The sequence below is a fragment of the Tupaia chinensis genome, unplaced genomic scaffold (genome assembly GCF_000334495.1).
Source record: "Tupaia chinensis unplaced genomic scaffold, TupChi_1.0 Scaffold144255_1, whole genome shotgun sequence".
NCBI classification, from domain to species: Eukaryota; Metazoa; Chordata; class Mammalia; order Scandentia; family Tupaiidae; genus Tupaia; species Tupaia belangeri.
Window position 1 is genome coordinate 1,755,738 of NW_006204113.1, and position 15,255 is coordinate 1,770,992.

Below are 15,255 nucleotides of genomic sequence, written 5' to 3' on the forward strand. Positions count from 1 at the left end.
TGCCCACATCACCCTGACGGCCCCACCAATTTGGTCCACACCCTCCCGGGCCCACCCTCCTGTGCACCCCGGTCCCTTGAGCCCAGCTCTGCCTCTGGGCCAGTGGGAAGGAACAAGACACCTTCCTCTCCCACGCCCTCACTCACCGGGCCCCCTCTGAGGCCTCAAACACCTCGTCGTCCACATCCTCTTCCCCGCCTGCCTCAGCCTCGTCCTCATTGCCACTGCCCAGGCTGGGATGTGGGCCAGGGCATGGGCCGGGACGTGGGGCAGGTGGGCGGGCAGTGCCAGGTGGGCCCTCAGAGCTGGGCTGACTCTCGATGGCCGAGTCAGCCTCCTCCCGCTCGGCCAGCACCTCGTCGATGTCAGTCTCGCGGTAGCACCTCAGGGGCACCATGTCCAGGTCCGTCTCCGAGTACTTGGCTGCTCGCCCCACAGCCACCCCAGAGCCCTGCCCTGAGCCCACCCCAGGTGGAGATGGGGGGGCCTGCTCTGGGGGCTTAGCACCTGTAGTACGCATAGGCATCGGGTCAAGAGGTTATCCACGTCAGCTCCCGTCCTGATCCCATTCTAGGAGCACTCCCCACTGCCTCATGTTGGCAGGAAGTTCTGTCCCTGGCTAGCCCCCACTCTTCCTGCTGCAAACTTGGCTTGTTCCTGGTGCCAGTGGAGCCCACTGCAAACCAAGTTTTTGTCGAATGGTTTTAAAGAGACTGAGAGAGACCAGCCTTTTTTCCACTCCAAGGAATGAGCTTAACATCTGCTATCCTCTCCCTCTGCTCCCCAGCTTCCTCTAGCTGCCCAACCCAACCTCTGTCCTCATCACACAGATGGGGACGTTGAGGCTGGGGTGGCACCAGCTGCCTTGGGGGCCCGGGACAGGACTGGGGGCGGTCCGAAGGCAGGCTTCCTACCAAGCCTCCGTTGCTAAAGGGGAGCCCTGTCCTGGTCCCCTTGTCTCAGTCTCAGGCCTTACCTGAGCTGGGGGGGTCCAAGGAGCCATAGAAGAATTCCCATTTGGCTCGAGCGATTCTCTGGGCATGAGAGGACACTTCCCGGGGGGTGTACCACGTGTCCCCCTGAGGCAAGAACAAAGGAACAGACAGGACACCCAGAGGTAAAGCCAGGCATGTAAGGACACAAGAATATGGGACAGAAACAGGAATAAAAACACATAGGGACAGGGATGGAGGCACAGGGACATAGGGACAAACACAGAGGGCAGGAAAGGGACAGATTTAGGAAACATTAAAGGGTTCATAATGTACAGTAGACAGGCCTAAGTCTGACAGGGAGCTTCTCCTTGCCCCTTCTCAGGGGCACTGGGCCCCAGGGAGGTTGAGAGAGGTTGCATACCTGGTTCAGAAATCCAGCGTCAACAGGTCCTCGGAAGAGTGTGGCCAGGTGCTCAGGGGGCCCCCCCAGCCCGTTGGGGAGGGAAGAGTAAAGGCCGTCTGCCCCGACCTGGGGTGGGACTGGTGGCCTGTGTAAAGGGTCCCGGCTGCTAGGAAGGGCTGACCCTCCTCCCGCTGGGAGTGGGTCTGATGTGGATGCCTCCAGGCGCAACTTCCGGTTGGAGCTGGGCCCAAGGGCTGTGGTGGGCCTGGGTGGAGAAACCCCACCCAGGTCCCAGCTCCGACTTAATCCTCCCGAAGCAGGTAGCCCATTCAGCGGCCTCACGCTGGCCTTCTCCACAAAGCGGAAGATGACCACGGAGCTCCGTGCCCCTGGTGGTGGCTGCCCAGTAGGCGAAGAGGGTGCCCAGGGTGAGAGAGCAACACGGGGTGAAGGGGGGCCACGCAAAGGCGTACAGGGTGCTGTCACACGTCCCAGTTCCCGGCCTCGGGAACCTGGACCTGCCACTCGCCGGAGCAAGGAGCCTGCGCTGCCATACATGCTGGCTGGGGGGCTCTGGGGCACGGGGCCTTCGGGGAGCCAGCGGCGTGGGCATCGTGGTGGGGAGATGGCACAGTCACCTTCTGAACAGAAGCGCATGGCACCCTGGGCCATGCTGGGGCCGGGGGTCAGGCTGGGGGGGCAGGGATGGCGAGGCCAGGCGGGGAGTGAGGGGGCTGCATGCTCTTCAGACAGGCCTGCAAGAGAGGAAGGGGAGCAGGGGGTAAACTGCCAGGGAGTTAGATGCGCAGGACAGCAGAGACAGGAAGGGGAAAGGTGGTGGGGTCTCTGAAGACCAGGGCCCTAGCCCACCCTGGGACTATGGGATCAGTGATCCCACCCCCAGGGGCTACTTCCATGGAGGCCTGAGCAGAAAAGAACCGTCCACCTCATGGGCCCCTGGCGCCTTTCCTGCCTGGGGCCCTGAGCACCGCCTGGGAGGAGAGAGGAAGCTGTTTCAGAAGGTGAGTGTGCTTGGAGTCCCTGCAGCACTTTGGAGCTACTTCTGACATGAGGGAGGCTGGCACTCCATCCTCTACATTAGGAGGGTCAGCCCGCCATCACCACTACCCATTCCTGGGCCACCATGGTCCCTTTTGTGGAGGCCCCTCACTCTGACAGGAGAAACTCAGGCCTCCTGGAAGGAGAAGGAGGAAAAGTGGGGGTTACGTAGGGACAATGGTGGGTTGAGAGGCACAGGGCAGAGACAGAAGAAAGGCCTGAATGGAGGCCCTTCCCCATACATTCATGCTGAATGGGAAAGGGACATCCTTGTTCTCTAGATAGGTATAGACACACACGCATACGCACGCGCGCACACACACACAGACAAACATGCCAGTACAGTTTAATACGTTTGCAAGCCTCACATTCCGGCACACACAGGCACGGGCACAAACACCCTACTCAGAGACACACCCTCATACACTCTCACAGTCATAACAAATATGTGTGTAATGGAAAGGCACATGCTTGTTTTACACACACACCATCATCAAACACACACACAAAGAGGTACCCGAATATATATATATGCACTTTCGTTCTCCAGTGCACACAGAGAAACAGGTGTGTCACACACATACACAGACCTACTGCTGTGATCACACGCAAATACAGAGACACACGTACGTGCATACTCAAGCAGGGAGGGACACGCATCCTCCCTTCCCCCTCCCCAATCACCTTGTCTTGGGGGGGCACTGCATCATATCCCTCTCCTCCCTCCTCCCTCTGGGAGCCACGACAGATCTTGTCAAGTCTGGGAGTGACCATAAAGGGGTAATGGGGCCTCTGTTGGCAAATGCAGGTTGGGGCAGGGGTCAGGAGCAGCATCCCGGACAGGCAGGTTCCTGAAGCTCAACCCAGACGCAGGCGTGTCCGCTTTGCAGCCGGCTTCCAAAGCCTCAGTACTCACCGCTGCTCGCCTGGAGCTGGGACCGAGGAGAGGCTGGGGAAAGGCTGGGCCCAGCTCAGCTGTGAAGGCAGCACGGCTCCCGCTTGCTCCAGGCCCGCCCGCCTCTCAGTCCCCCGCCCTCTCCCAGGGCCCTGAGCCCCGGAGGCTTGCAGCCCCCCTCGTAGCTAAGTCCCTGCTCGGCTCTCCCGCCAACCTAAGACCCGCCCCAGACTAGGGGGAGGGCAGATGGAACCCCTGTTCTCTTCCCCAGACGCTCACGTGCTCCACCCCACTCGTGTCCACATCCCTGTCGTCCACAGCCCCCTGAGCCACACGTAGGGCCCAGCTGCACACGCGTGTCCTCAGGAGGCTGCCACATGACCTGTTACATGCCACACGCGCTCCCGCCCCCACGAGCACGCGGCCGCGCCAGGCACACGGTATGGATGTACACTGGACCCGCCCCCTAAATCCAGGAGACCATCGACTATGGAAGAAAGATCTGGGGGACACCGTCTTGAACCCCCGTGGTTCTGAGTGTTGCACCCAGGAGACCCAAGCCTGACCACCCACTCAGGATGCAGCAGGAGGGATGTTAAGTCAGACTTCAGGAAGAACTTCCTTGCTGCCTGAATTAAGTGTCCCACCTGCCCAGAAGTCAAAGGTTAGACGGAATGACACCCGGTAACTGGAGGAAGTGGGGGACAGGCAACCCTTGTGCCCTTGGCCAGGATAGAAGGGGGGCCGGCTATTTTAAGAAAGGGCCGCTCGAGTTACTCTAGTAATTACTCTCCTTAGGAAGGCCAAGGCAGGCAGATGGTGACCTCGGAAGGAAGAAGGGGTCTTTCTGGCGGTCAGGGGGGCGCGAGGACGTGCTAGGCGGGGGCGCGTAGGGCTCACCGCGGGGAGGGGCGGCACAGGCTCCGCGTGGTGCTGAAGGGGACAGCGCCAGATTTGTCGCACTGCGCATGCGCAGAGGCGGGAACAAAAAGCGGGGGGGGGGGGGAGGCGCGCGGCCGGAGGTGGTGCGCGCCCACGTAGCTCTATCTTTGCAGAGGTCAATCCTCCCACCTACCCCCTCTTCAAGTAGGCTGAGAAAGAAAAGCAAACAAGCCCCTCACCCAATTTGACCCTCCTCTGGTCTTTCCCCACTACTGACTTCTTCTTTCTCGCTGCAATGGAGGGTGGGGGAGTGTGGAAGGGATTCTGGGAAAAGCAGGATGTCTAGGTTCTCTACGCCCCGTCTCGCTAGATTCTGGCCAAGGCACTTCCTCTCCAGGGCCTTGGTTTCCCTATCATTAAGACGGAGTGATAGCACAGCCCTGCCCATTTTGCAGAAGGGCCTGAAGTCCTGACAACAGATGGGAAGCAGTTTTCGTTACAAAAAGGAAGGTAAAGCGGTTGCACCAAAGAGCGCAACTCCCAGCGAAGGCAGTGGCCCTCGCGTCCTTCACGCACATCCAGATCCACCCGGTGAATGACGAGGAAAAACACCACCCAGGAACTAGGACCTGAGGATGCCGTGAAAGGCGGCCCAGAGTCTGAGTTTTGAGCGCTGGGGGCGTCACTGCCCCGTGAGGACCCAGCCTCAGACCTCTTAACTAAATCCAAGGCCAGCCGAGAAGCAATACCCCTATCAGGCTGAGCTGAGCACTTCAGGACTCTGGACCTCTGGAGGATAGGAAACGCAATCGGCTGGATATATAGACCTTAGCGCCCCCTACGAAACCGCGTCCACACTGTCCCGGAGTGCAAGGGGCCGAATAGTTCTGTACTTCACAATTAACCACGAATGGGAGGGTTGAGCAAGTTTGCTTGCTGAAGAAAAATTCTAGCTTTGCCTCATTCATGCCTCCTTTCAACAGTTACGTATGGAGCACCTACTACGTGCCACACAGTAAGCGCCTGAATAGTTTCTTCCAATCTTTCAAAGGGGTTAAACGCAACCAGAGGACACAGGGGAGACCAGTAACCCGGGAGTCCTGGCTCCTCCCCTTCTGTTTGGCCTTGCCTGCTCTTTCCAACGCCCCTTCACACATAGGCGGCCACTGGCTCTAGACGAAGACGGGAACCAGTCTCGTGCCCACCGCCGTCTCCAGCTTTTGGCCTCAAGCCTTGTAGTCGCGAAGGCGAGTTTTAATGTTACACTATCGGGCTGTTTCGCCTCAGTTTCGGGGTTCATCTGGAAAGCTTTCAGATAGGCTCCTCAGTGAGACGGCATTCGATTGACTCAGTCTGTCTCTACAGCCCAAGGAGGCGGGTTCACAGCGACAGCTCCAAAGCCAAAGCGAGACCTTACTGCGCACGCGCAGTAGACAGCCGAAGGAGCCACCGATGGAGCTGTCCGGAGGGGAGCAAGAGCCAGGAGCCGTCAGGTACCGTGCATAGGAGAGAACGAGGGAAGGAAGGGGGATCTGAGGGAGGGGAGTTGAGCCAGGGCCCGGTCTGGGGGCCGCTCTTAGGAACCACAGCGCTCATAACGGAGGTAGACGCGCAGGTACCAGAGGCTCGGAGACACTATAGCGCTTTCACCCGTAGGCTCCTGGACCTGCCCTGGGAAGACGTGCTGCTTCCACACGTCCTGAACCGGGTCCCGCTGCGCCAGCTGCTCCGGCTGCAGCGCGTTAGCCGGGCCTTCCGGGCGCTAGTACAGCTACACCTGGCGGGGTTGCGCCGCTTCGACGCCACTCAGGTAAGCGGAGGGCCAGAGCCCCGCCCCCGTCTGGGTTCTGCCCTCGCCCCGCCTCTGCCTAACCCCCAGGCCCTCACTATACACTCCCGTACCCCCGGGCTCGCCTAGGAAGCGATCCACTTAGCTGGGAGTACTCCCAAAGGGGCAGTACTAGGTAGTGACTCATGAGGAGCGTGGGGCCTCTCCTGGGAGGGCAGGTGACTGCCAAGAGAGAACTCCTCAGGGGCGGATAGGCCGCACCAGTCTCGCCCCCGGGACAGGCTGAGGGTCGAGGTGCCTCCCCGCCCGCAGGTGGGTCCGCAGATCCCGCGGGCCGCATTGGTTCGACTGCTACGGGATGCCGAGGGGCTGCAGGAGCTGGTGCTGGCGCCGTGTCACGAATGGCTGTCGGACGAGGACCTGGTGCCGGTACTGGTGCGGAATCCGCAGCTGCGGAGTGTGGCGCTGGCCGGCTGCGGGCAACTGAGCCGCCGCGCGCTGGGGGCGCTGGCCGAGGGCTGCCCCCGTTTGCAGCGCCTGTCGCTTGCGCATTGTGACTGGGTCGACGGGCTGGCGTTGCGCGGCCTCGCCGACCGCTGTCCGGCCCTGGAGGAGCTGGACCTCACCGCCTGCCGCCAGCTGAAGGACGAGGCCATCGTGTACCTGGCGCAGAGGCGCGGCGCTGGCCTCCGCAGCCTCTCATTGGCTGTCAACGCCAATGTGGGGGATGCCGCGGTCCAGGAGTTGGCTCGCAACTGCCCACAACTCGAGCACCTCGACCTCACTGGCTGCCTCCGTGTCGGAAGCGACGGCGTCAGGTGCCTGGGCCTTGGGGGCAGTGGGATGGGAAGAGGGCAAACCTTCAGCTTCAGGGGGCAGGGTGTAGTGGTCAGAAGACTGAACTGGGGTTCTGGATCTTTTGCGAACCTGGCACACCGTTCTGAACAGAAAGGGTCTCCCAGGATTGCTTAGGTCAGAAAGCTCACAGTTTAAACTTTTTGTTTGTTTGACATAAAAAGTCAATTTCTGGCTTTTCTCCAACCGAGGGAAATCTTACAATCCTGGGTGGGGCTAGGATGACTGTCCCTTTAAGAGGCTGGAAGTCTCCAGCTCCATAGAGCCATGGAGTGTATGATTTCAATTGGGGCTCCCTCTTTTATGTAAAGTGACAAAAAAGCATACCCGGGCTGGAGGGAGACCACTGGGACTTTGGTAGAGCTACTTCGTGGTTGAGTGGACTCCGCTGTGGGTAGAGTGGCCTCTTGCCTCTAGTTTCACCCGCTCCTCCCTCAGGACGTTGGCCGAGTACTGCCCTGCCCTGCGCTCGCTGCGGGTGCGGCACTGCCACCATGTGGCCGAGCCCAGCCTGAGTCGCTTGAGGAAGCGTGGCGTGGACATCGACGTGGAGCCGCCCCTGCATCAGGCCCTGGTGCTACTGCAGGACATGGCCGGGTTCGCTCCCTTTGTCAACCTGCAGGTCTGACCGGCCTGCTGCCTGGAGCACAGCTGGACTGTGTGGCTGGGGCCTGACACTGCGCTGTAGGGCAGCTGAACTGTGGGCCACCTCTGGTGAGGCCAGTGTCCTGGCCTACTCTGGAGCTTCAAATAAAGAGCTTTTTACCCCCTCTTGCCTGGTGCTGCCCTGCTGGAGACTGGGGATGTGAAGTTGGGGAGGAAGGTCAGACAAGCATAGTATCCCAGCCCTGAGGCAGAAATGACCAGAATGCACTCACACCTTCCTTGGGCCACCTTTACTGTGCCCATGGAGGCAGCTCCAAGAATAGGTCATCACTGTGGAGCGAGAAAGTGTAGAAGAGGGGCAGGAAAGGGGAACAGGAGTTCGGGAGGCCCCTCCGTGGGGATACGGGGCTCTTGCATCCCTCTGGGATCTGAGTTAAGAAGGCTCAGGCAGAGTCCACCAAGTGCCTCAGTGGAAACGGTACTTCCTGGCCGGCTTGAGGTTGATGTATGTGGCCTTCATCTCCTCCGCCTCAGGGTTCCGCACATCTTTGAATCGCTCCCCTTTGGTGCTCACTACCTGGTTGTCGATGTACCGGATTAGCTTCTTGGGGGCCTGTCAGGCAATCAGGCAGTTAAGTGGCAGAAGCCGGGAGCCTATCCCACCCACTTGACATCCTCATCAGCCCCAACCCTCTCACCTCCTTGGGAGCCATGGGCCGGTGAGTCTTCTGATCCTCTGCACTATCCACCATCATGTACCTGCCAAAAACTGGCTAGTGAAGCTCCTGCCACCGTGGGAAGACCCTCCAGGGCCTGGCCCGGCCCGGCCCGGCCCGGCCCAGCCCAGCCCAGCCTGGCCCAGCCCAGACTCACTTCTGCAGGATGAAGGACTTCAGCTCATCCTTTTGGGGCCCTCTGAGCCGCCTGGGCAGGTCCTGTGAAGAGGGGAGGCCTGGTCTAGGCCCAAGGGTACCAGCAAGGGAAACAGATGAGGATAGGTGGGGATGGGGGCTTAGCACCGAAGTGGAATGTAGCTGAGGCTACGTGGATGGGAGCATGTGGATGGGAGAGGATACCTGGTTGGGGCCATCCCAGGCTGGAGGCCCCTCTTCCTTCCCCTCCACCAGCATCTGCACAGCCTCCTCCAAGTCCCCACGGGCTTTGGCTAGCACCCACTGTGCCTGCTCCACGGAACAGGTTGGGAACACCTCCAGGAGTACATCCACCCCCGGCAGCAGCTCCTCCTCAGTGCCGGCTGCCTGTGGGCACACATGTTGACAAGAGGCAGGACTTCCTCCTTTCCAGCCCCCGAGGTCCACTACTGGTCCCCTGTCTACCAGTACCTCGTCTTGGGTGTCCCCCGCAGCAGAAGACCTGGTCTCTTCTTTGAGCTTTTCAGGCTGCTGTAGGGGCTCTGGGGAGATAGGCACCTGACTTTGCACACCAGAGCTCTGCGGTTGCAGGTTCTCTTAAGAGGCAGAGAGAGCATCAGGTTTGCCAGGGCCTTGCGGGAATGGGATTAGGAATCACCTGAGTGCACAGCCCCCAAACTCACCTTTGTTCCTGGCATCACTCAGCTGCCCTGAGAGCTTCTGCATCATGTCCCCTATTGTGCCCCTGAGAAGACGTGGGAAGTGGTGAGAAGGTAACTGTGCCTCTCCCCACAATCACCCAGCCCTCCTCCTCCCCGCCTCCTCCTCCTCTTGGCCCCAGCCAGGCCCCACCTGGGGATGTGGGCAAAGCCAGGCACATAGGCCTCCATCATCTCAGTGAAGGCCTCCATATCGAAGTTCTCGTCTGATGGACCTGAGGGGCCCAGGTCCTCCAGGACCCCAAGCACATAGGAAAAGATGACCTCATCCAAGCCGCTGTAGGAACAGGACAAGTCCTGGGTAGGACACGGGTGTCTCTAGCATTCCCCGCAGCCCGACTCCAGCCCTCAGCTTCAGGCGTCCATGAGTCCGACTGCAGTCCTTGAGGCCAGAAAGTATCCCACCCTCCCTCAGAGCTCAGGGTTCTCATCTGTCCAACAAAGGTGACGGGGACAGGATGAGAAGTAAGGCCAACTTGGCAAATCACAGTCAGCCCTCCTCTACCTCAGGAGTAGGGCTGAGTGCTTCCCCCGTCTTTCCACTGGCCAGGGCCAGCGTATGCCTGGCAGCTCCAACCCTGGCCCTAGCACGATCCTTGTGGGGAAGCTGCCTCTACCTGAGGTCGGCCTCTGGGAGGTGCGTCTGGACAAAGGTGAGGAGGGCTGCACCGACAATCCTCTCCAGCTCCATGTTCTCTCTTCTGAAGGGACATAGACAGACAGGGTTGCCAGGCCCTCCTTCTGCCTGCCCCTACCCACTGTTTCTGGGGGCGGCAGCTCCTCCCTCCTGGCCTGCTGTGGAGCCATCTACTGATGCTCCAACCAGAGCCCCCTCTCCAACCCATCTCTTACCTCCTCCAGCCTGAGACAGGGCAGGGCACTGTGGAGGCCTCCAGAAGAAGCGTCCATGCCCCTGCCTTACCATCTCTCCCTATCCCCCATCTCATTCCCCATGGCAGGCCCAGCCCCTCTGGCAAGAAGCCAAGGTCTTGGGGTCACATGCCTCCTGGCTCAGGAATCCCACCACTGAGGGGGCCATTTGGTCCCTAAGTCCAACCACAAGGGGCTCCATTGTCCAGTCCCCCAAGGAACAGGCCTCAGGACCAAGCATAACCCTTCCCCCACCCAGAGCTGGCCACCCACCCTCTGCACAAAGGGCTTTTCTGGCTCTGCTGCCCAGATAGAAGGGGAACCTTTCATGGAGTCTCCTGCCCAACCCCTGCTCTTCCAGCAGCGTGGGGCTATGTACAGAGGACTTTCCACCCTCCTTCCCAAGGCCCAGGAGCTCCACCAGCTCTGGCCCTTGCACACCTCACCAAGCTCTCCTCTCCCTCCTTGCTCACTCCACTCCTGCCCCACCAGCCTCCCCACTGTTCCTCAAATTTGCTGCAATTCTCCTGCCTATACCCTCCAGACATCCACGGGGCTCAGCTCCTCATTGTCTCCAGGGAGCTGCTCCACTTAGCTCCTCAGAGAGACCTTCCCTGGCTAACCTACAGAAAACAGATATTCCCCACAATCTCTAACAGCTTACCCTGCTACACGGACGTACTACATTTAACAGCATTTTATATTTGCCTGTTGTCTGTCCTCTATACCATGCATAGCCCAAAGGCAGGGGGTGAGGACAGGGGCACTCTGTCCACCTTATTCACCTAGAAAAACACCTGCACTTAGTAGGTGCTCAATACATTCTTGTTGGCTTATTTCTCAGAGATGTGCTTTTGACTCCCAAAAGTCTGTATCTGGTAGCCAAGAACCTGGAAGTGGGAACAAATGTCTCCAAACCCACAGGCCCAAAGGTCAGCTCATCATCCTACCCAGAAAGCTCTCGGGCCCCTCAAATTCCACTCACCCCAAATTCATATCTCCCTATGTATGCACATTCCCCCTGCAAATATAACCTCCGCTTCAGCCGATACTATTTACTTGGCTGCCAAATCTGAAACTTGGGGGTTATTATTTTCTTTTACATTTTGCCGTAGGATACGTGCACTTGCTAGAGATGGAGACAGATAAAGAGGGAAAGTGAGAAATTACACCCCAGAGGGGACGGTCACGCTGCAAACCCTTCTCCATCCTCCTCTCAGTATTTCAAGCATGTATGCCGATGTGCCCAGTGTGTTTTTCAGGACGCCAGGTCTGGGACTCAAACCACTTACTTGGCCATGCGGGATCCAGCTGTCTTAACCACCATCCCACCTGCTGGCTCACATGGGCTGTTTTTGATTGTGCCCTCTCTTACCCAGACCTGCTGCACAGGATCAGTCACCAAGTCCTGTCTATTCCATTCCCTTATTATTTGCCATTCTACACACTTCTCCCCATCTTCTGTTTGGCTTCTGCTCCAAAGTCTCCACCAAAATGTTTCAGGCTAAGACCACTGGTTTCTTTTTTAGGTTTTGGACTAATCAGGTTGAACCACACGAACGCACCAATTTTGTCTGTTTTTGATTTAGAAAAAAAAAAAAAAAAAATCAATTTTGCTCTTTCTGCTGCCCCAACCTTGGTTTCTGCAACATCACAATATCTACTAAATGTGGGTATCCACTCACCTGCAAGAGCTTCCTAACTCTCCTCCTCTCTGCCACCTTTCCCCAACAGCCTCTTTTCCACACCACAGCCGCATAATATTTTTCTTTTCTTTTTTTTTTTTTTTTTGGAGAGTTTTTTTGCTATAGGGCGTGTGCGCTCGCCAGACAGACAGAGAGAGAGAGACAGAAAGCGAGAAATCACCCCCCCAGGGGGGATGGTCACGCCACAATCCCTTCTCCTCCATTCTCCTCTCGGGATCTTGGGCACACGCACACGCACCCAGCGTGAGTTTTAAGCCACCGGGTCTGGGACGCGAACTGCGGTCGACTACATGGGATTCCAGCGACATAGCCATTACGCTAACTGCTGGTTCCCACAGCCGCATAATCTTTACAAAAAGTCATGTCTTCTGCTTAAACTCTATCAGTGAAAGCCAGCTAGATAGCATGGTGGTTAAGGAGGCTGGATCCCACATGGCTGACTGTGGTTCGAGCCCCAGACCCAGTGGCTTGAAAAACACCTTGGGGGTATGTGTGTGCCTAAAATCCTGAGAGAAGAATGGAGAAGGGATTATGGCATGGCCATCCCCTGGGGGCTGCTTTCTTACTCTCCCTCTTTCTCTCCATTAAGCACACATGCCATATAGCAAATTAAAAATAAGGGGCCAACAGGTGGCATGGTTGTCGTGATGCTGTACTTCCACGTGGTTGACTGTGGTTCAAGTCTTGGACCTAGTGTCTTGCTTTCTCACTTACCCTTTCTCTCTTTGTCCGTGTCTGGTCAAATTGAAACAAATAAATACTAATAACAAATAAAGTTAAATAAAAATTTTTGAGAGGTTTTTGCTATAAGGTGCATGCGCTTGCCAGAAAGACAGAGAGACAGAGAGACAGAAAGTGAGAAATCACCCCCCAGGGGGTATGGCCACACCGCACCGCAATCCCTTCTCCTCCATTCTCCTCTTGGGATCTTGGGCATGCACACACACGCGCCTGGCTTGAGTTTAAGCCACCAGGTCCGGGACTTGAACCGCGGTTGCCTACATGAGAGTCCAGCGACATAGCCATTATGATAACTGCTAGTCCCTAAAGTTAAATAAATTTAAAAACAAAAATAAGAAAATGAAATCTATCAGTGTCTTCCTCTTACCCTTCAAATACGTCCAGAATCTTTTCCTGGCTTTTGATTTAGGTCTTTGCCCCTGCCTGTATCTCTCCAGTCTCATCATCCACCATACTCTCCCCAGATCGCACCCTCTATTCCAGCTCTCTTTCCATTTGCCAGCATGCAAGCTTGTTCGTGGCAAAGGCCTTTGTGCAAGCTGTTTCCTCTGCCTGGGTATCCTCCCTTACTCTTTCCTTCCTTCCCCCCACTGCTTTTTAAAAATTTATATGCATAAGCCCGAGAGAGACAGAAAGACAGGGAGAGGGAGAATGCACCTCCCAAAGGAGCATTTCCTTCTCCATTCCTTCATCCTGTTGAGATTTGGGCATGTACGCACATGCATCTAGTATTAGTAGATACAGGATAACCATGTAGGCAGCCACGTGGGATCCAGCTCCCTTAATCACCAGCTACCACCAGCCCTGCTGCCTTTTTTTTTTTTTAATAATTATTTATTATTATTTTAAAATTGTCTATAGGGCACGTGCACTCACCAGAGAAGATAGAAAGCGAGAGAAGTGAGAAAACAAGCCTCCACGTCAGGGACTTGAACCACAGATGGCCATGTGGGAACCTGGCACCTCAACCACCATGCCACCTGCTGGTCCCCTGCTGACTCTTTCTTATCTTTTGGGTCTCAGTTTGAAATTCTATTCCTTCGTGGTTAAGGTGCTGGATCTCACATGGCCTATTCTGTGGTTCGAGTCCCAAACCCAGTGGTTTGAAAAACATGCCAGGAGCGTGTGTGCCCAAAATCCTGAGAGGAGATTAAAGGAGAAGGGAGTGTGACATGGCCATCCCCCCCCCTGGGGGGGGTGATTTCTCACTTTCTGTCTGTCTCTCTCCAGCAAGCACACAAACCCTATGGAAAAAAAAGTCCATGAAAAAACAATAATTATTCCTCAAGGGATGCTGCCACTGACTCTAAAACTGGTTTGGTCTTACCATCTTACACCCTCATTACAGGCTGCACTTTTCCTACTAAGCAGCACCTCCACAGCTGTAATTAAAACACTGTAGACACTGTTTAATGCTTCTTCCAGTTGTTTCATGAAGGCAGGGTGACACGGCTTATTCCCCAGTGTGCACTCAGCATCTCCTTGAAGTCGGCATTCAGTAACAGTTACTCCCATTTTACAGACGAAGAGACTAAAGCTCAGTGCTTGACTGTGATAACCGAGATTTAAATCCAGGTCACCTACTTTGGTATCTATTCTAGGGGCTACTCTGGGGAAGACTTTCAAGTGGGTTGAGACAGGACTACCATCTAGGAAATTTCACCTTGCCTTAAAGCTTGCCACTTCCATCCCCTTCTCCACCCACACAACCTTCCTCGGCACATCCTTCCTGCATAGGGCTCCTAATTTTTCTCCCCATACAGTCCCTGAGCTAGAGAATCGGTCTACCAAAGTTTCTTAGGCTGCAACCTAAGAAGCAAGGACTCTCCAGAGCACTAAGTAAAAAAGTATGAAAAATTTCAAATTCCAGATATACCCCGAATAACCCCATTACTTCTTGGCAGCCCCGCATCAGGGATTACTGTTAGGTGGTGCCTATGAGATGTGACTATTGTCCTGTCACAAGTCCTGCTTAAACACTTCTGAAGATGGTAATAACAGTTAGCATTTGCTGATTGGTTAGCAGGCATTATTCTAAGCATTTTAAAAGTACTAATTTACCTACTCCTCACCATAACCCTAAAATGAAGTTACTGACATTATCCCATTTTACCTAAAAGAAAATGGAGCACTGAGAGGTTAAATAACTTGCCAAAGGTACAGAGCAAGTTAAGTCACAGAATTTCATGCAGCCAGGGTTCTGGCTCCAGAACCCTCACTGTCAGCCACACTATACCATTTCTCCTGATGCAAACTGTGGCCCCAGCTTACATTCTGATCCTCTTCCCCTGCCAAGCTGGCTGTCTTGTGCACTTCCAAATCCTTGCTCACACCATTCTCTCTCCCTCTGCCTCTCTAAATGACATTCTGCAGGACTCACTTCCCCTCTGAAGCCAGTTCTGACTACCCCACTTTCTTTGCCCCCAGGTGGTCTGACAGTTTCCCAAAGGCCAGGCACAAATGCTCAAAGAGACCCTCTGGATAAATTTAAGTGAGAATGGGGTATGGAGTACCATGCTGCTTCCCTGGGGTGGGGAAATACTGAAAGTGAAGGGAGGGAATGCCATGTGAGAGGTGGAATCTTGGGAACCGGCTTCTGGGGAACTTAGGGAGGCAGCAAAGGTTGCAGCACGGAAGTCTTCACTGCTTCTCCCAGCCCCTATGAAGCCCTGCCTCTGGGGACTGAAGCCCATAATGCAGGCCCCAGAGAATATAATTTTCTCCTGACCCCCCAAGTCAGCCCTTAGAAGCTCCAAGGGCAGAGAGGGGAACAAGGAATCTCGGTATCTAAAGTCAGGCGCACAAACTAGCGGAGCGGGAGCACAGGAAGTCGGACCGCGATCATGGCCGACCCCTGAAGCAGCAGCTCCCTAAACCCACTGGCTGGGCAGCCGTAAGCGTCCACAATAGCGGGTTCCGAGGC

The 15,255-nt window shown here is 56.1% G+C and overlaps 3 protein-coding genes and 1 long non-coding RNA gene across 13 annotated transcripts in view; 2 read left to right on the plus strand and 2 right to left on the minus strand.

The window, feature by feature from the left end:
- Positions 1-5,028, minus strand: part of PSD (pleckstrin and Sec7 domain containing) — a 17,745-nt gene extending 12,717 nt beyond the window's left edge. Inside the window, exons 1-5 of one of the 8 annotated variants that reach the window (XM_014583340.2) lie at positions 4,414-5,028; positions 3,314-3,372; positions 1,357-2,093; positions 977-1,079; positions 147-507 (exon numbers count right to left, since the gene is read on the minus strand). In XM_014583340.2, the coding sequence (XP_014438826.1) occupies positions 147-507; positions 977-1,079; positions 1,357-2,010 (1,118 nt within the window). In that variant the 5' untranslated portion in view covers positions 2,011-2,093; positions 3,314-3,372; positions 4,414-5,028. Of the gene's footprint in view, positions 1-146; positions 508-976; positions 1,080-1,356; positions 2,094-3,313; positions 3,373-3,571; positions 3,650-4,192; positions 4,263-4,413 lie in introns of those variants that run through there. The other 7 variants (XM_014583339.1, XM_006166355.3, XM_006166356.3 and 4 more) reach the window with 7 other exon arrangements.
- Positions 1,711-3,700, plus strand: LOC114005671 (uncharacterized). The gene is made up of 3 exons (XR_003547510.1): positions 1,711-1,766; positions 2,228-2,360; positions 3,613-3,700. It is a non-coding gene; the product is annotated as an uncharacterized LOC114005671 (long non-coding RNA).
- Positions 5,029-5,086: 58 nt separating the features above from the next.
- On the plus strand, positions 5,087-7,590 carry FBXL15 (F-box and leucine rich repeat protein 15). Its single transcript, XM_014583341.2, has 6 exons — positions 5,087-5,189; positions 5,334-5,421; positions 5,540-5,667; positions 5,831-5,984; positions 6,276-6,781; positions 7,257-7,590. Exons 1-6 carry the CDS (start codon positions 5,164-5,166, stop codon positions 7,444-7,446), a joined length of 1,092 nt encoding a protein of 363 aa, XP_014438827.1. The 5' UTR covers positions 5,087-5,163; the 3' UTR covers positions 7,447-7,590.
- A 105-nt stretch (positions 7,591-7,695) lies between these two features.
- Positions 7,696-15,255, minus strand: part of CUEDC2 (CUE domain containing 2) — a 9,077-nt gene continuing 1,517 nt past the window's right edge. The window contains exons 2-9 of one of the 3 annotated variants that reach the window (XM_006166362.3): positions 9,633-9,716; positions 9,149-9,292; positions 8,980-9,041; positions 8,768-8,892; positions 8,501-8,683; positions 8,298-8,359; positions 8,123-8,183; positions 7,696-8,037 (exon numbers count right to left, since the gene is read on the minus strand). In XM_006166362.3, coding sequence (XP_006166424.1) covers positions 7,891-8,037; positions 8,123-8,183; positions 8,298-8,359; positions 8,501-8,683; positions 8,768-8,892; positions 8,980-9,041; positions 9,149-9,292; positions 9,633-9,706 — 858 coding nt within the window. In that variant the 5' untranslated portion in view covers positions 9,707-9,716 and the 3' untranslated portion in view covers positions 7,696-7,890. The remainder of the gene's footprint in view (positions 8,038-8,122; positions 8,184-8,297; positions 8,360-8,500; positions 8,684-8,767; positions 8,893-8,979; positions 9,042-9,148; positions 9,293-9,632; positions 9,717-15,255) is intronic. The other 2 variants (XM_014583342.2, XM_014583344.2) reach the window with 2 other exon arrangements.